Source organism: Callionymus lyra, chromosome 1 (genome assembly GCF_982586985.1).
Source record: "Callionymus lyra chromosome 1, fCalLyr1.hap1.1, whole genome shotgun sequence".
Lineage (NCBI taxonomy): Eukaryota > Metazoa > Chordata > Actinopteri > Syngnathiformes > Callionymidae > Callionymus > Callionymus lyra.
Window position 1 is genome coordinate 32,655,871 of NC_141818.1, and position 20,269 is coordinate 32,676,139.

The 20,269-nt window shown below is 44.0% G+C and overlaps 1 protein-coding gene and 5 non-coding genes across 7 annotated transcripts; all 6 read left to right on the forward strand.

Moving 5' to 3' along the window:
* The first annotated feature begins 3,100 nt into the window (after positions 1-3,100).
* Positions 3,101-20,249, forward strand: chtf18 (CTF18, chromosome transmission fidelity factor 18 homolog (S. cerevisiae)). 2 transcript variants are annotated; one of them, XM_087802765.1, is made up of 22 exons: positions 3,101-3,807; positions 4,012-4,092; positions 4,173-4,320; positions 4,492-4,672; positions 6,367-6,459; positions 6,523-6,575; positions 6,677-6,806; positions 6,891-7,145; positions 7,457-7,554; positions 7,619-7,742; positions 7,799-7,923; positions 7,989-8,082; positions 9,061-9,159; positions 9,218-9,348; positions 9,411-9,516; positions 9,887-10,111; positions 10,168-10,317; positions 16,091-16,221; positions 19,254-19,398; positions 19,734-19,832; positions 19,915-19,987; positions 20,111-20,249. In XM_087802765.1, exons 1-22 carry the CDS (start codon positions 3,720-3,722, stop codon positions 20,230-20,232), a joined length of 2,751 nt encoding a protein of 916 aa, XP_087658891.1. In that variant the 5' UTR covers positions 3,101-3,719; the 3' UTR covers positions 20,233-20,249. The 2 variants fall into 2 exon arrangements, with proteins under 2 accessions (XP_087658891.1, XP_087658899.1); XM_087802773.1 differs by having other exon boundaries at positions 6,680-6,806.
* On the forward strand, positions 9,706-9,778 carry trnak-cuu (transfer RNA lysine (anticodon CUU)). Its single transcript has one exon. It is a non-coding gene; the product is annotated as a tRNA-Lys (tRNA).
* trnak-cuu (transfer RNA lysine (anticodon CUU)) lies at positions 10,532-10,604 on the forward strand. Its single transcript has one exon. It is a non-coding gene; the product is annotated as a tRNA-Lys (tRNA).
* On the forward strand, positions 11,179-11,251 carry trnak-cuu (transfer RNA lysine (anticodon CUU)). The gene has a single exon. It is a non-coding gene; the product is annotated as a tRNA-Lys (tRNA).
* Positions 12,339-12,411, forward strand: trnak-cuu (transfer RNA lysine (anticodon CUU)). The gene has a single exon. It is a non-coding gene; the product is annotated as a tRNA-Lys (tRNA).
* Positions 14,363-14,435, forward strand: trnak-cuu (transfer RNA lysine (anticodon CUU)). Its single transcript has one exon. It is a non-coding gene; the product is annotated as a tRNA-Lys (tRNA).
* Positions 20,250-20,269: the final 20 nt, after the last annotated feature.

Here is a 20,269-nt window from a genome sequence, read left to right on the forward strand (position 1 = left end):
TTGACGCTGTGGAGTCCTATCTCACATATAGGCCTTGATCATGTCTCATTTGGAGGATGTAAGTCCAGGCCACTCCGCGTTATCTGTGGCGTTCCTCAAGGGTCAGTCCTCGGTCACATCCTCTTTACCAAATACATGCTTTTCCCTTCCCCACGTCTTCAGGAAAACACAGAGTTTCGTTTCATTGCTTCGCAGACGTACACAACTGTTCAAAACTCCACAGCCCTGGCGTTCCTCGACGAAATCAACGGATGAACACCAACTCACTCCAGTGCTGTGTCTCAAATCACGTACTTCTCTTAGTGCACTGGTCGTTAGTATGCATCAGGATAGTGTACATACTAACTAGTAAGGAAATTCTCGACAGATAAATCAAACACTGCCACTACTCACTAACAGGAAATGACGCGAAAGCTTCTTCTTCTACTACTATTTAACGATGATTTCAACCAGCTGTAGGAACACTATCGTCGACACATGCTAGACAAAATATTTGCGGGATATTTACGCCGGTATCAGCAACAAAGAGGTGTCATCCTCCTGCTGCTGACTGAAAATGCACCTGTAAGTATATACATATACATATATACTGTATATATATATATGACGTAACTTTCGTTTACAACGTCAACTAAGATGGCGGCCGTTTGGGGTACAAAGTGTCCATCGATCCATACTCAGTTTTGTGTGCGTTTTAGTACGACAATTTAGCGTGCATGGAGCATTACATTTCACATACTTAGAATTGAGACGGACTTATGCACTAGAAATACTAAGTTTAAGTACGCAAGTATGCGACAGTAATAAAATGAAAGTGTGATACTCACAAAAGTGTTTTGTTTAGATATTATTATATAATGTCTTCTGTCACTTTTTTGGTTTGTTGTCACTGCTTTTATTTTGTTGTGTTGTTTAGTCCCACTAAGAGGGTGTGAGAAAGACAAATGTGCAATGACATGCGGAAAACGGACACAAGGTGGCAGCACTTGCGGGCGGTATTCATGGCAATACATCACGCAAGTGAAACTCATACTCCGAGAGACTTGGTTCATGAGCACTTGTGGTCCGGTGTTGTTCATGTCCATTGTAATTCCAGGTTGGTTAAGAACTCTTTCTTTAATTCCTCTTACTTTAAACTGTTTATAAGGATATGATAGATATGTGTGTGAACAGAGAAAGTTCTGCGGTACGTGATCGTCGAAATTACTAAAATGGCGTCCGTCGCCGTAGTTAAATGCTTCTGTGTGTATTTTTCTTTTGACTCCTTGACATTTGTGCGTATTTAATATGTTAAAATAGACGTGTGTGTGGTGTGTGAGTCTGAATTGTGCATTTTTGTGCTATGAAGTGTGAAAAGTATTGTGTCGAGTATATGTAGCATGCTAGCATGAATGTGCAAGTTCAGAGAATTATAGGCGCTGCCCTGGTTGAAAGTTCGCGCAGAAATAAATATGTTATAAAGTTTTGGCGAGTTAAACTGCAAAAGAGATTCATTTTGTTTTACTAAGTGTTCACTTATGGCATCTACTGTACTTCATGTACGATTATTATTCTTGATGAAAGAATGAAGGGTGTATGTTGGAAGTGAATGAATGATTAATAATGAGAAAATGATTAGTGATTAAAAGACATGGTTTGTTTTCAAAGGAAAATTGTAAAATTGACATTTATATAAATGTACTTTGAATGTGGTTTTAAACCATTGCTAATGCAAAAGAAAAAGAACAAAGGAAGAGTCACGATTGCAGTAAACAGTTGAATGAAAATATGTGAATAAAATAATCCAAGTGACTCGGTTCATGAGCACTTGTGGTCCAGTGTCGTTCATGTAAGTAAGTAAGTAAGTAAGTAATTTTTATTTATATAGCGCTTTTCCAGACCAGGGTTGCAAAGTGCTTAAACAATCAAAACAATATTCAATAAAGTATATACTTTAAAGGTCCAATGTAATTCCAGGATTATCATATCTGTCAGCGAAGGCCCTGCTGGGACCCGCTACAAAAGCACTCCGCATTGGTTCTCCCCATCAGGTCCATTCTTCACCCATATCCCAAATGATCTTTGACGGACAGATCCTTCCTCTCTCCTCCTCAGCAACACATCCTGGAGTTTGGTTCGACTCCCACCTGACCTACACCTGCGCAAAACCTCAATTTACCAGCTCCGCAATATATCAAGACTCCGTCCCACCTTGTCCCTCCCAGCAGCTGAACGACTGGTCCATTCATTGATATTCTCTAGGTTGGACTACTACAACAGGCTCTTCATCAGGATCCTGGCAAGACCATCCGGAACAGCCAGGATCCTGATGAGAACCCATAAAACATGAGCACATCACCACCATCATCCCGGATAAACATGGAAATCCTGCTTCTCACTCATAAATACTTCCACGGGAAAGTACCTATGCCGACCCTCATGATCTCCTCTCCCTACAGTCCACCACCCCTCAGATCCACACACACGCTGCTCCTCCAAGTCCCCAGAACTAGACACTCCGCCATGCGAGACCGAGCCTTCTTCTCCGCCGCACCACGGCAACTAAGAAACGGACTGAAAACCTTTTTATTCAAAAGGTCTTATAATTGTTTGTTTGTTATTTTTTTAATTAACATATTTTAAGATGTTAATAATGTCAATAATATATGATTTGTAAAGATAAATGTGTTGCTGTTGACATATTATAATAATATCACTTTCAAATTTACCTTAAAAACGAAGTTTGTAGTTTTGGTTCAAATGAACAAATACATGTTTTAAATTATAAAATAATTTACTCCAACAAAAAGCGAAATAGAACTGATGAAGGTTGAATTTTTAAATAAATAAAACAAATACGTCATTATTGTTAATTTATTGCCAAAAACAGTTTTTCAATTGTCTCGCGCTTTTAGAAGTTTTACCGTAAGCTTTGAACTAGACGCGCATGTCACGTGATGACAGTAAACGGTGAAATACAGAATACAACGGATGTAGTATTACTACTGTCGTTAGAATGGTTGTGGAGAATCTCGGCACAAATCTATTTGCTCGTTTGATCAATGGTTTCTAATCAGCCATGTTTAAAGAGATAATTGATTGGTCGTTTGTTTTCTTTCCAGCAAGTCTCCACCTTTTTTTAACAGCGTCCTGGATCACGAGCCTGGAACGCACGTCTTTTCTTTTACACAATTTGACAATAATAATATAGTTTTTCTGTTGTTTAAAAATGTACAAGACACCATCATTTATTAATAATATCTAACGCTCTGTGCTACGTTGGTCCTTTTTTTTATTCGATGCTTTATTTATGCGTTCTTGTTACCCTAGATTATTTAATTTAACTCATAAAACGAATACATTTTAACGTGGCCACGTCGTTTGTTAAAACGTACTTTGACAAACAGCGCCATCTTGAGTATCAACTAGCTCGCGTGAAATACTGAAAATAAATTAATTATTATCGATTGTATTTTTACGTTTATCTATAGCTATTGTGATTGTGTATTTAATGTTTAATATTAGTAAAATAAAATAAAATATAAAACGGCGAACAAGATAAAGCCTCGCTGTGAGCGATTGACCAATCAGAGAACGCGTTAGAGCGCGCTACCCGGAACTTCGTCATCACAACTAGAAAAACGCCGGGAAAATCTTTGTTGACAGGGTCGCTTGACTTAGGAAAAATTGTTCATGTAAAACACAAGTATCCCTAACGCTATTGACGTTTTGATGACAATATGGACGAATATGACGAACTTTTCGAAATCCAGGACAACTTTGAGGATCAATATGCCGACGAACTTGACGCGATGGCCGAGATGGAGGGTGAGTCTATTCAAGCTAATGTCCCTCAGTTTGAAAAACTCTATTTACAATGTCAAAAGATTAACATGGTATGAATCAATTGATACATAGTACTTGTCAACTTGAAAAAAATGTGACTAATTACTGATAATTTGATCAAATGCATGTTTTAAAGCTATAACTAACTAAATGTTAACTATTTACTTCTTCTTCATCATTTTCCAGGGGAAACGTTCAAACCTGAGAAGCGTCCAAGTCAACGGGTCAAAAACTCTGACATTGAGAACCTCCCGCCTGAACCCACTAGTGAGCCCTCAACACGTCTCCGTCTTCCCTCTGCCTTCTAGTCTGACTGAGTTTTCTCTCTGTGTCTTATGTTTTTTAAGCTCCCAACGCAAAGCGACAGAAACAGGAGGTGAGGGTTGTTAAGCAGCTCTTTAAATCTGGGACCCAGCAGAGTGTTGATCCAACCCACGGTGGTGACATCACGCCTCCGTCCTCCCCGGAACAATATGAACGACCTCCAGCTGTTTGGTAGGAAATCGACCTGTGTTTTATTGACGTTACTTGCCTTGTAACACTTTAAGAAATGTATTTTTTTCTGTTTCAAAAGTACCAATTAGACTAGTCTGATGGCCTGTCAAAGTTAAAATGCAGAAAAGGCATTTCATTTTTTATCGTGCTGTTGCTTAACATTGTCTGCAGGTCTGCCTCGGTTATGGACATCAGTGGCTTCGGCACAATCCCAGGGACTCCACAGCGTCTGACAAAGGCTGGGGACCCCAGAGTCCTGAAGAGACCGCCGCCACAGGGGGACTATGTTAGCGTGACAGACCCTGCAGGAACTCGGGTCTACCTCTGTCAGAAGGAGGAAGTGACATGCAAGGTTGGTTTGATTTTTAAATGTCTGTAAGTTACTATAGTAACAAGGACATATTTAAAGTAGTAATGTCTGAGTACTTGACTCTGGTGTTGCAGTATTCACAGACCACATGACTCACGACAAAGTCGTAACTGCTTTCATTCTTATTGAAACCAAAATATAGTGGTATGCCAAAGTTTGGGGAACCCTTAGGAAAATCACTGCAACAGTTAGTCACTTGCTGAGTTTCTGAAGCAGCAACTTAATTTAAACATATGTTAGACTTTATGGAAACAGAAATGCGTCAGTGGTAAAAATCATTTTTATTGCACCTTCTGTGCACAGACAGCCTGCTTCAAATCAATCCATACATTTTCAATGATATTAAGGTCTGGGGACTGGGATGGCCATTCCAGAAGACGGGTGGATTTTGAACAGTACTTAGGATCATTGTCATGCTGAAAAATCCTTCAAATTTGTAACCAATTCATGAACATGCTTTTTAAGAATTTGCTGATACTGAGAGGAATTTATGTGGCTCTCAACCTTAACAAGGTTTCCAGTCCCTGTGCTAGCCACAGTACATGATGGACCCTCCAACAAATTTCATAGTAGGCAATAAGTTGACCAAATAACTCTGTCTTAGTCTCATCTGACTCTCACAGTTTTTTTATTTGGCTTGTCCAAGTGTTCTTTTGCATACCTCATGTGACTCTTCTTGTGACGAAAACTTAAGAAAGGCTTTTCGCGTATCACACGTCCAGTGAGCTTTTCTTGGTGCAAAGTAAACTGGATTGTGTTGAACGATGACCAACTACACCAGATACGCCAGATGTTCTTATAGTTCTCTGGAGGTGGTCTGTGGCTTGTCTGTGACCAATCTAACCATGATTCCCTTGTCCCTTTACTGTATTCTTTTTGGCCGACCACATCGTTCCTTCACTTCAGGACTGTTCTTTTGGCCTTCCATCTCTGATCGTGGAGACACAGTCCAAACTTTCTTGATCATTTCTTGTGCCCTTCTCCTATCATCATAAAACTATGTAATGCTACCTCTATGAATTTTGTCTGTAAAAACGTCTAAATCCCTGTAGGAAATGGAGATCAGTAAAGTATATTGATTTGTTTGATTTGATTGCTGCGATCTTCTCTTATAAAGTTGGTGCAAATGATCATGAACTCTTAGAAGGGTGCCCAAACTTTTGCATACCACTGTATGTACAAACCTCCGCTTTAAAAAGTCCACTGTATCCTCTCGTCCTCAGTCATCGCTGGGTTTTTCCTCGATACAGAGGATGTAATGACTGCTGCCATCGAGCGGTTTAATCGCGACTCGTGTCCAGGTTTAATGATAATGTGAAAGATGCATGTCAATTTTACATTGAAAATTGTTCTTCATTAAAGAATAAACCATGCAAGAACTATGATGAAAATGAAATGTGATTTGAAAGCCTAAGAAATATTAGTATTTCTTTTTAATTTTAAAATTGCTTAGATTTTGTTTTAGAAAAGTTTGGTTTGTTTTAACAAAACAATACAGACTTCTGTTTCGGGTGAATAACTCTTAAGTCTTCCCACAGCAGCTACAAAAATCTTGTCAGAGACTGAAATCTAATCAAGTCTCTCCATGAACCCTCCTCACAATCCAAACTCCCCGACTGACGCGCGAGAATTCAGCTGGTTCGTGAGATTTGATGAAGTTGCTTGTTGACCCGCAGGTTGCAGACTCTAGACTTGTTCTGAACTCTGAGGGCGGTCTGGGTCTCCTGGCTGCGCCAATATCGGTGATGAGGGAACAGGAAGCTGAGAAGGTAGGTGTAGGATGAACGGAAGACTGAGAGAGCTGTTCACACTTTGTCTGTTTTATTCTACAGCGTCACCAGCAAGTCATGGAGGAATCTCAGCGACTCACACAGCTGCTCAACAGGTAACTGTTGGTCTTCACCTTATTCTCTGCTGGTTCTGCATCACATCTTCATGAGGTCCTTCATAAGCGTTGCGGTTCATCCTTGGCTCTGTTCCCCACAGCAGTGTGAACGACGGGTTTGTGGAGCCTGAAGAAGAGGAAGAAGAAGGCGGAGATGCCGAGGGACAGCGCTCTCGTCTGTGGGTGGACATGTTTTCTCCGCACCAGTACAAAGAACTTCTCAGCGACGACGTACGTAAACTTCACTGCTGCTCTGAGACGACCGCACTTCACAGATCCAGATCAAGAACCATCTTCATGTTGTTCTTTCCACAGTTCACCAATCGCTGTCTGCTCAAGTGGCTGAAGCTCTGGGACACTGTGGTCTTCGGGAGAGAGAGGAAGACCCACCCCCCTAAACCAGAGAGACCGGTGGCCAACCCGGCGTCCTTCAAACCCAACCAGAACTGGCCCAACCAGAAGTGGCCCAACCAGAACTTGCCCAACCAGAACCGCTTCAAGAGTAAGATTGAGATGACGGAGGAGATTCTGGAGGCTGAGCTGGACCAGCACAAGAGACCCAAGTACAAGGTGAACAAACTTGGAGCACAAACAGTGGAAACGATACGACATACTGTATATTTGTAGTATTGTCGAGTACTTGACTTGAGATGTTACATACCAAATTACTCTTGACGAAACTTCATTTGTTTTGAAACCAATATGTGTCCAGGATTTCATTGTTCCTTTAGCTGTTGGGTATGTAGTGTCTGCTGCCATCTAGAGGCCAGCAGTTTTATTACAACACAAAAATTAACAAACATTTTATATTATATTTGCATGTTGATTGTAAGGGGAAAAAACAGCGGGCTGAGAAATGTCTTCTCTCCGTCCGCCTCCAGGTGGCGATGCTGTCTGGTCCTCCTGGTTTAGGGAAAACGACTTTAGCTCATGTGATAGCGAAGCACGCCGGCTACAACGTGGTGGAGATGAACGCCAGGTCAGAGCACGATGCCCCCGTAGCAACTCGTGGACTTGATCGGCTCACAGAGTTTGTTCCACAGTGACGACCGCAGCGCCGAGGTCTTCCAGAAACGCATCGACACGGCAACGCAGATGAAGTCCGTCCTCGGCGTGGACGAGAGACCCAACTGCCTCATCATTGATGAGATTGACGGAGCGCCGGCGGTACGTCGCCTGGTACTTTGTGTCTTTGCGTGATAACGAATGAAGCCCATGGACAGGCCGCCATCAACATCCTGCTGGCGACGCTGAACAGGAAGGACAGCGGGGAGGCGGAGTCTACGAAGAAGAAGAAGAAGAAAGAGTCGCTTCTCATGAGGCCGATCATCTGCATCTGTAACGACCTGTGAGTCGACTTTGCCGCTTCAACCAGAGAGTCAGGATGTTGAGTTGACTGTGAGTCTCCCACAGATACACACCTGCTCTACGGCCACTGAGGCAGCAGGCGTTCCTGCTCACCTTCCCGCAAACACAACCTCATCGTTTGGCTCAGAGACTGGCAGAGGTACACACACTCGTACACGCACTCGTACACGCATTCGTACACGCACTCGTACACGCACTCGTACACGCACTCGTACACGCACTCGTACACGTACACGCACTCGTACACACTTGTACACACTCATGTACGTACACATTTGTATACTTACACACTCATACACACACACACACTCGTACACACACTTATACACGTTTGTATACTTACACACTCATACACACACACACACACACTCGTACACACACTCGTACACGCACTTGTACACACACTTGTACACACTTGTACACACTCATGCACACACTCATGCACGTACACATTTGTATACTTACACACTCATACACACAAACACTCGTACACATACACATTTGTATACTTACACACTCATACACACACACACAAACACTCGTACACATACACTTTTGTATACTTACACACTGATACACACACACACACAAACACTCGTACACATACACTTTTGTATACTTACACACTCATACACACACACAAACACTCGTACACATACACTTTTGTATACTTACACACTCATACACACACACAAACACTCGTACACATACACATTTGTATACTTACACACTCGTAGACACACACGATCGTATACACACTCGTACACAAACACATTTGTATACTTACACACTCATACACACACACTCGTACACATACACATTTGTATACTTGCACACTCGTACACACACACACACTTGTACATACACAGGTATAATTGCACACTTGTACAAACACTCACACACACACACACTCGTATACATACATACTCTCACACAAACACACACTCATACACACACTAGTATACTTGCACACTCATACACACACACACAGAAACACACACACACACACACACACACACACACACACACACACACACACACACACACACACACACCTGGACGGACACACAACTCTTCATAGAGTGGTTCGTATCCTCTGATCAATGTTTGTCTGCAGATCTCACTCGGGCAGGGAATGAAGGCCGACACTGGAACTCTGATGTCGTTGTGTGAGAAAACAGACAACGACATCAGATCCTGCATCAACACGCTGCAGGTAACCTCAGCTCCACCGTCCAGCTGACAAACCCTTCAAACTCATGCATTTTGTGTAGTTCCTCCATGGACGCGGCCTCAAGCAGCTCAACGCCAAAACCATCCAGGGCGTGTCTGTGGGCCAGAAGGACCAGAACAAAGGGCTGTTCCACTTGTGGCAGGAGGTCTTCCAGCTGCCCCGGACCAAACGGTACCGAGCTCATGAACTGCTGTGTTGAAGCAGGAATCCTGGAGCGACTCGTCTTTTTGCAGGAAACGTGTCGGCGAGGGCTTCCAGGAAGCTTCGGGAGGAGATCAGAGGTTCCAGAACATCCTCCACTTGGCGTCGTCCAGTGGAGAGTTTGAGAAAGTCTCGCAGGTGAGCGGACGACGAGAAGAAGTTCTGTGGGCCGGGAAATATGTGCACGCACGCACGCACACACACACATACGCACACACATACAGAGGCAGACGCTGCTTGAAGAGAAATAGCACCTGCTGGTAGGATAGGGTACTGCAAGGGTTGACCCTTGACCTGAAGGTTTCTCTCCCCCCCTCTTGTGAAGAAGCCCGGCTAGCTCAGTCGGTAGAGCATGAGACTCTTAATCTCAGGGTCGTGGGTTCGAGCCCCACGTTGGGCGAATGCTTTTATCCAGAGTCGGTTATAATTGATCATTTGGTTAAAATAATTATCTTTTATGAAGACAGATTGGTATCTTTATTATTTAATGAAAAATGTTGCTCCTCAGGGTCTGTATGAGAACTTCCTGTCCATGCGGGTCAGAGACCCAAACATGCACAGCGCTTGTAGCGCACTCGACTGGATGGTGTTTTCGGACCGGCTCAACAACGTCATCATGCACGGACAGAACTTCTCCCTGATGAGATACCTGCCCTTCCTGTCCGTCTCCTTCCACTTCCTGTTCGCCCACACCAACGTGCCGCGCATCAGCTACCCTCACAGCCACCACGAGGTAACCGCCGCAGAACCCGGACCCATGTAGACTAGTCTGACCCGCCTCTCCTCCAGGCGTCCGCACGACTGCTCGCCAGCAAGAACTCTCTGGTCACCCTGCTCGCCGACATCCCGCCGTCCATCCGCTCCAGGATCAGCCCTTTTAACCTGACCATGGACGTCCTCACGCTGCTGCTCGACATAATCTGTCCCAAACTACGACCTGTGAGTACCTTTTCAAGCATGACCTCATGTGGCATTCCTCCACGTGTGTTCTGCTGACACACTGTAACGTCAAAACGTTTATGTAGTTTGATAATGTAGTGTATTTGAGTAAAAATGTAACATTCATTGTGAGAAGTTGCTTCACGAAGAGTAACACCCAGAGTGTATACCACCTTTGACCTTTGACTCGCTCTCGCAATAGTGCTGTGCATCTGCCCGGCTAGCTCAGTCGGTAGAGCATGAGACTCTTAATCTCAGGGTCGTGGGTTCGAGCCCCACGTTGGGCGCCTAATTGTTTTACAATAAAGAGAAAGTTCACCCAAAGTTCAAATAATCAAGTTTAAAGCAATCTGTTTTTTCATTTTCTTTTTCATTTTTAAAAAAAAAAAGAAGTTTAGAAATGACTTTCTTAATTGTACATGATACTGAAATATATATATATATATATATATATATATATATATTTTAAATCTCATATAATCAGAATATTTGAAACCCTTAAATTTGAATTTTCGACCTTTATTTCTGATCCATATTGTACGACTTTATGTGTCTTTTTTTCCCTCTAAATGAATCTGAAGTTCTAAATATATTTTTATACATTATACATGAACCCCGACACTTTTAGAAAAAGGTAGTGCAACGTTCAAGTGTCTTTTTGTACGGAGATGAAGACAGAGACAACTGAGCTCCAGTCCCTACACTAAAATGAACAAGTACTATAGTTTGAAAGAAAACATCAGACAGACAGTATTTATTATCAGAAGCGGCTTCAAATTAAATAGCACCTGCTGGTAAAATAAAGTACTGCAGGTGTTGACCCTTGACCTGAAATCTTCTCTCCCCCCCACTTGTGCTGCAGCCCGGCTAGCTCAGTCGGTAGAGCATGAGACTCTTAATCTCAGGGTCGTGGGTTCGAGCCCCACGTTGGGCGCATTACTTTTAAACCTCATCAACATCTTTTTATCTATGTTGACCAAGTCATAATAAGTGAGTCGTAGTTGAGTTGTGTAACCATTAAAGTCCAGATGTTTGGTCCTCCATGTGTGTTCTGCTGACACCATAACGTTTATATAGTGTATTTTGGTAAAAATGTAACCTTTATTGTGAGAAGTTACTTCAAGAAGAGTAACACTGGTCAGAAAAGGTACTGCCACCTTTGACCTTTGACCTTTAAACTGCTCTCGCAATAATGGTGGGCATCTGCCCGGCTAGCTCAGTCGGTAAATCATGAAACTCTTAGCAGCTGAGCTGTTGTTACCGCGCGTCGTCACCAGAGGGCGCACTTCAGTGGTTTCCTGTAAAAAAGTTGCAAAAAGTGTTTCGTGGGTTAGTTACTTTAAAATGACTATTTTATGTACAGTATCAAACGCTAACTTAGACTAGTTTAATAAACTAGTAAACTAGTGGAAAAATGTCCTTGAATATAATGCATACATTAAGCTGCTCCGCATAAACGGGTTGAGGACCCTTAATTTGCTTGTTACTTTCAAAGGCACTAGATATCAGGTGAAAGTAACTATTTGGTAGGAGAGGGATAAAGGCACATTTTAAAGAGTAAGTTTGAATGCTGCAATTAATCAATTCGGACAAAAAGTAAGAACAATACATGTAATAAACAAAAACAAATAAATCAAAACATTGGTCCGGTGGCCAATACAGATTGTCAATTTTCAAGTCTCAACAGGACGATACTTACCCAGTTTATTTCAAATATCTTCGTTGTTTATGTAAAAGAAAATGTGGATACATTTAAAAAAACAGGACTTATAGAAATGACTTATAGACACTTATGGACATGAATGAGTTGTGTAACCATTAAAGTCCAGAGGCTCATTCCTCCATATGTGTTCTGCTGACACACCGTAACGTTTATATAGTTATATATAGTGTATTTGAGTAAAAATTTTACATTTATTGTGAGAAGTTGCTTCAAGAAGAGTAACACCCACTGGTCAGAAAAGGTACTGCCACCTTCAACTTTGCCCTTTCAACTGCTCTCGCAAATATGAGGTGCATCTGCCCGGCTAGCTCAGTCGGTAGAGCATGAGACTCTTAATCTCAGGGTCGTGGGTTCGAGCCCCACGTTGGGCGCCTTACTTTTAAACCTCATCAACGTGTGTCAGAAATTCGGAAACTCTTTAGCAACTGATCTGAGCTGATGTTACCACACATCGACACCTGCACTACAGTGGTTTCCTGTAAAAAAAAAAAGTAAGTGTTTCGAGGGGTTAGTTACTTTAAAATGACTATTTTATGTACAGTATCAAACGCTAGTTTCAGACTAGTTTAATGAACAGGTTAACTAGTGGACAAATGTCTGTGTTGATCCGATGGCCAATACAGATTGTCAATTTTCAAGTCTCAACAGGTCGATACTTGCCCAGTTTATTTCAAATATCTTTATTGTTTTATGTAAAAGAAAATATGGATACATTGAACAGAAAAGGACTACAATAAATTAAAAGAAAAACAAAAAACAGAGATAGTATTCATAAGAAGGATGACTAGATAACATTGCATTCAAAATAAAATAAAAAATAACTTTATCAAATCCCTTCCCACCCGCAGGACTCGTATACGGAACCTTGAAAATACGATTGTTGATATAAATGCTTGAATAAATGGTGACACCAAAACACACTAACACTGGGCTGAAGCTGGAACTGAGGCATTGCTGGACTCATACAGGACTTATAGACATGACTTATAGACACTTATGGACATGAAATTAAACACAGAAGATTATGACACGTTGCCTTGGATCAGATATAGAGGACAAGAATATGGATTTATATTAGTTTGAGCTTCTCAAGGTAAAGTACAAAAGGTCTCCAGATCTTCCTACATTTTTCTAGAGAGCCACAAACTGACCAGCGGATCTTTTCTAGGCTCAAGCTTGACGTGACGTTCCTAAGCCATTCAGCATGTGTGGGCAGCATCTCTCCTCCTCAACAGTATCACTCGACGGGCCAAAAGTAGTGTAAAGGAAAGGAAGCGTAAAAATAGTTCTAGTCAAGATTAAATGTTTCCGACAGCTTTTCAAACGCTGGAAGATTTTCATCTATAAAGGCATCTCTAAAGTTACTTACTGTGTTAATCCTGGAATGCCTCATCTGACATGGACGGTTGGAAAAGGTGAAAGGTGAGGATAGGACCAGATGGAGAGAAATAGTTTGAACCAAAATGTTTACAGAATTGGGCCCAGATTCTAATGTGATGAACTACAGGGTGATCTGTCATGTTGTGGAAGAGGGAGCGACGAGGAGAGGAACTGATCAAACATCCAAGAGCTTCAAAAGCGAGTCAACTGGACTGTGAATAGTTCTGACGGAAAGAAATGTTGTTTTGTTTGTGTTACTTTTGTCATTGAACTGATATAGTGTTCAGTTCAGTTCAGGGTTTTGTGTTTAGTTTCCAAATATCACTGATGCAATGACAAGGGTGTTGCTATGGTGTGTTCAAGGACATTTGTAGCTCATCCATGCATTGATAGTCAATTTATTTAAAAATTCATCAGTGTGTATTCATATAAATAGCCTCTTATAGAGGATAAAAAATCACTTCATCATGAGATCAGGTGAAGTAAGGAGCCTGTCACAATAACGGTCGTTGCTGTTTTTGAGTTTGTTACAGAACTTGTAACTTAGTAAATGTATCGTTACTTTCGACACTGGTCGTGCGGCTGCTGCTCTTGTGTATGTGCGTCTTGCTAGCAGACACGAAGCTGTGGCTGATTTTAGGTCATGTGACATGCAGGTGAACCCTCGGGTGTTCAGCAGCACACGTTGGGCGTTTCTTTTTATCTATGTTTTCTGAGTCATAACAAGTGAGTCGTCGTTGAGTTGTGTAACCATTAAAGTCCAGACGCTCATTCCTCCATGTGTGTTCTGCTGACACACAGTAACGTTTATATAGTTATATATAGTGTATTTGAGTAAAAATATAACATTTATTGTGAGAAGCTGCTTCAAGAAGAGTAACACCCACTGGTCAGAAAAGGTACTGCCACCTTGAGCTGCCTTCGCAAACATCAGGTGCATCTGCCCGGCTAGCTCAGTCGGTAGAGCATGAGACTCTTAATCTCAGGGTCGTGGGTTCGAGCCCCACGTTGGGCGCTTCACTTTTAAACCTCATCAACGTGTGTCAGAAATTCGGAAACACTTTAGCAGCTGATCTGAGCTGATGTTACCACACATCAACACCAGCACTACAGTGGTTTCCTGTAAAAAAAAAGTTGCCAAATTATAAGTGTTTCATGGGTTAGTTACTTTAAAATGACTATTTTATGTACAGTATCAAACGCTTGTTTTAAGACTAGTTTAATGAACAGGTTAACTAGTGGAAAAATGTCTGTGTTGATCCGTTGTCCAATACAGATTGTCAATTTTCATGTCTCAACAGGTCGATACTTGCCCAGTTTATTTCAAATATCTTTATTGTTTTATGTATAAGAAAATGTGGATACATTGAACAGAAAATGAATACAATAAATTAAAAGGAAAGCAGAGATAGTATTCATAAGAAGGATAACTAGATAACATTACAGTAACGATTAAATAAAATAAATAATAACTATACCAAATCCCTTCCCACCCGCAGGACTCGTAAACGGAACCTTGAAATTACGATTGTTGATATAAATGCATGAATAAATGGTGACACCAAAACACACTAACACTGGGCTGAAGCTGGAACTGAGGCATTGCTGGACTCATACAGGACTTATAGACGTGAATTATAGACACTTATGGACATGAAATTAAACACAGAAGATTATGAAACGTTGCCTTAGATCAGATATAGAGGACAAGAATATGGATTTATATTAGTTTGAGCTTCTCAAGGTAAAGTACAAAAGGTCTCCAGATCTTCCTACATTTTTCTAGAGAGCCACAAACTGACCAGCGGATCTTTTCTAGGCTCAAGCTTGACGTGACGTTCCTAAGCCATTCAGCATGTGTGGGCAGCATCTCTCCTCCTCAACAGTATCACTCGACGGGCCAAAAGTAGTGTAAAGGAACGGAAGCGTAAAAATAGTTCTAGTCAAGATTAAATGTTTCCGACAGCTGTTCAAACGCTGGAAGATTTTCATCTATAAAGGCATCTCTAAAGTTACTTACTGTGTTAATCCTGGAATGCCTCATCTGACATGGACGGTTGGAAAAGGTGAAAGGTGAGGATAGGACCAGACGGAGAGAAATAGTTTGAACCAAAATGTTTACAGAATTGGGCCCAGATTCTAATGTGAACTACAGGGTGATCTGTCATGTTGTGGAAGAGGGAGCGACGAGGAGAGGAACTGATCAAACATCCAAGAGCTTCAAAAGCAAGCCAATAGGACTGTGTAGATTTCTGACAGAAAGAAATTGTGTTACTTTTGTCATTGAACTGCTATAGTGTTCAGTTATAGGGTTTTGTGTTTAGTTTCCAAATATCCCTGATGCAATGACAAGGGTGTTGCTATGGTGCGTTCAAGGACATTTGTAGCTAATCCATGCATTGATTGTCAGTTTATTTAAAAAGTAATCAGTAAATAAATAGTATCAATAAATAGCCTTTTATAGAGGATAAAAATCACTTCCTCATGAGATCAGGTGAAGTAAGGAGCCTGTCACGATCACAGTCACTGCTGTTTTTGTTACAGAACTTGTTACTTAGTAACTGTATCGTGTTACTTTCGACACGGGTCATGCGGCTGCTGCTCTTGTGTATGTGCGTCTTGCCAGAAGACACGAAGCTGTGGCTGATTTTGAGGTCATGTGGCATGCAGGTGAACCCTCAGCTGTTCAGCAGCAGAGAGAAGGAACAGATGAGAGAGCTGATCGACACCATGCTGGCCTACAACCTCTCCTACAGGCAGGACCGCACACCAGAGGGCCAGTACACCTATATGCTGGAGCCGTGAGTACACACTCGCACACATGGAAACGCACACAGAGAGGGAGCAGGAGTCTGTGTGTGAGATGTTGAAGGTCACTGATGATGACAGCTTAGCGACTAATCCAAAGTGTGATGTTGTGTAGGTGAGTGTGTAGCCGCAGACACACAAAGGTAGGTGAAGAGGACACTGACCCGCTGCTGCGGCGACGGCGAAACGAGCCTTCACTTTCGTTTGGGGAAAAACTTTGATTGGATTTTTATTCTACGCGTTATCTTCGTACGCTGGTGCCATGTGATCATTTGTCTGTCGCCATGGTTCCGATCCAAGCCGAGCAGCAGGCGGCCCGGCGGGGCTCTTTTCTGCAGGCTCGCTGCGACACCGTTCTGGTGACTAATGACTGGTGTCTTCCTCTGATGCTGGCCCTGCTGCTGCTACTGCTGCTCTACGCCTTCCTCTACCTGCCCTCTCTGGCCCACCACAACTCTTCCTTGTGACCACCACGACTCTTCCCTGTGACCACCACGACTCTTCCCTGTGACCACCACGACTCTTCCTTGTGACCACCACGACTCTTCACTGTGACCACCACAACTCTTCCTTGTGACCACCACGACTCTTCCCTGTGACCACCACGACTCTTCCTTGTGACCACCACGACTCTTCCCTGTGACCACCACGACTCTTCCTTGTGACCACCACGACTCTTCACTGTGACCACCACAACTCTTCCTTGTGACCACCACGACTCTTCCCTGTGACCACCACGACTCTTCCTTGTGACCACCACGACTCTTCACTGTGACCACCACAACTCTTCCTTGTGACCACCACGACTCTTCCCTGTGACCACCACGACTCTTCCTTGTGACCACCACGACTCTTCACTGTGACCACCACGACTCTTCCTTGTGACCACCACGACTCTTCCTTGTGACCACCACGACTCTTCCTTGTGACCACCACGACTCTTCACTGTGACCACCACGACTCTTCCTTGTGACCACCACGACTCTTCCTTGTGACCGCCACGACTCTTCCTTGTGACCACCACGACTCTTCACTGTGACCACCACGACTCTTCCTTGTGACCGCCACGACTCTTCCTTGTGACCGCCACGACTCTTCCTTGTGACCGCCACGACTCTTCACTGTGACCACCACGACTCTTCCTTGTGACCACCACGACTCTTCACTGTGACCACCACAACTCTTCCTTGTGACCACCACGACTCTTCCCTGTGACCACCACGACTCTTCCTTGTGACCACCACGACTCTTCACTGTGACCACCACGACTCTTCCTTGTGACCACCACGACTCTTCCTTGTGACCACCACGACTCTTCCTTGTGACCACCACGACTCTTCACTGTGACCACCACGACTCTTCCTTGTGACCACCACGACTCTTCCTTGTGACCGCCACGACTCTTCCTTGTGACCGCCACGACTCTTCACTGTGACCACCACGACTCTTCCCTGTGACCACCACGACTCTTCCCTGTGACCACCACGACTCTTCCTTGTGACCACCACGACTCTTCCCTGTGACCACCACGACTCTTCCCTGTGACCACCACGACTCTTCCTTGTGACCACCACGACTCTTCACTGTGACCACCACGACTCTTCCTTGTGACCACCACGACTCTTCACTGTGACCACCACGACTCTTCCTTGTGACCACCACGACTCTTCCTTGTGACCACCACGACTCTTCCTTGTGACCACCACGACTCTTCACTGTGACCGCCACGACTCTTCCTTGTGACCGCCACGACTCTTCCTTGTGACCGCCACGACTCTTCCTTGTGACCGCCACGACTCTTCCTTGTGACCGCCACGACTCTTCCTTGTGACCACCACGACTCTTCCTTGTGACAGACACGACTCTTCCTTGTGACCGCCACGACTCTTCCTTGTGACCACCACGACTCTTCCCTGTGACCGCCACGACTCTTCCTTGTGACCGCCACGACTCTTCCTTGTGACAGACACGACTCTTCCTTGTGACCGCCACGACTCTTCCTTGTGACCGCCACGACTCTTCCCTGTGACCACCACGACTCTTCCCTGTGACCGCCACGACTCTTCCCTGTGACCACCACGACTCTTCCTTGTGACCGCCACGACTCTTCCTTGTGACCGCCACGACTCTTCCTTGTGACCACCACGACTCTTCCCTGTGACCGCCACGACTCTTCCCTGTGACCGCCACGACTCTTCCCTGTGACCGCCACGACTCTTCCCTGTGACCGCCACGACTCTTCACTGTCACCGCCACGACTCTTCACTGTCACCGACACGACTCTTCCTTGTGACCGACACGACTCTTCCCTGTGACCACCACGACTCTTCCCTGTGACCGCCACGACTCTTCACTGTCACGACTCTTCCTTGTGACCGACACGACCCTTCCCTGTGACCGCCACGACTCTTCCCTGTCACCGCCACGACTCTTCCCTGTGACCACCACGACTCTTCCCTGTGACCGCCACGACTCTTCTCTGCGACACAACTCCATTTTTATTTTTGACGTCACAATTATTTTTTTAACCAATTCTATGAGGGACAGTTGCATGAGGTTTCATCTCATTTGAAGTCTGTGATTGGATCAAAGCAGGAGGTTTTGAGCTTCTTACCGCTGCTGTATTTACCAATCCAGGTAATAGATTTTTACTTTAATGTTAGAAAAATATCTGTGGCCCTGACTAGCTGGGACAGAAAGTCAGGTTTATCAATAGGAATTTTGATACAAACCTTCCATGTGAGGATGGTAAGTCGAGAGACAGATTATTGGATACAAATACTTTATCTTCCTTTTAACATATTTAGTGAAATGTTGTCGCAGCAAGACTAGACGCTCTCGTGTCGGTCGACCGCGATGGCGATGATTTTTTTTGCCCTCCTGCTCCTCATCATCGTCACTGTAATCTTCATCATGTTGTGAGAGTGAAGATCAACGTAAGAGGATTAAAGGTTTAAAGAATCGAATGTCTGGAAAACTGGTATTTATCCTGTGTGTGTGTGTGCGTGTGTGTGTGTGTGTGCAGGCGTGTGGAAGAGGTGGTTCGGTTCCCTGGTCTGCCCTTCCGCCGCCAGCTGACCTACCAGGCCAAGCAAACCATCAGCAGAGAGATGGAGCAGGAGAAGATGAGGAGAGCCGAGCAGATGATGCTCCAGAGGAATCCACTGCAGGTGTGTCTTTGTGTGTGTATTTTTTGGGCTCATATTCGTGTGTGTGTGTGTGTGTGTGTGTATGTTTGGGCTCAGATTTGTGTGTGTGTGTGTACATGTTTATGGTCACATTTGCGTGTGTGTGTGTGTGTGTTTATGGTCACTTTGCATGTGTGTGTGTATGTTTGTGTTAACATTTGCATTTGTGTGTATATTTGGGCTCACATTTGTGTGTGTGTGTGTGTCTGTTTGGGCTCACATGTGTGTGTTTGTATATGTTTCGGGTCACATTTGTATGTGTGTGTGTGTGTGTCTGTCTGTTTGGGCTCACGTGTGTGTGTGTTTGTATGTTGCAGGCGAAGACCGAAGAAAATAAAAGTTCTGGACCCAAACAGACCCGCAACCATCAGCAGAGGCTGGAGACCATTGTTAAACAGACCACCGTGGAGCCCAGAGTGAGACTCGCACACACTTCAGTCACTAAAACATTGATGACACAAACCCATGCGTGTCACTAACATGTTGGTGTGTCTGCAGCCAGAGGTGGACTTCTTCGGTCGAACCGTCGTCCCGGCCGTACCCCGGAGGGAGAAAACCTCTCCAGACTCAGGTGCTGCTCTTCAACTTCTCTCCTGCCACTATACTGGAGATTCGTTTTTCTCACACCGGAGGTTTTGTGTGTCAATGTTGTGCGTCAATGTTGTGCGTCATTGTTGTGCGTCTCCGTCGGCAGGCGAGGCGAGCGACGAGGCGTCTCTGGGGAAGGCGGTTGGCAACAGCGACGTGTGGTTCCGCTTCAACGAGGGAATGTCCAACGCAGTGCGACGCAACGTCTACATCCGAGAGCTGCTATGACGAACGCACACTCGGGAGTCAGACGACCGGAGTTGTG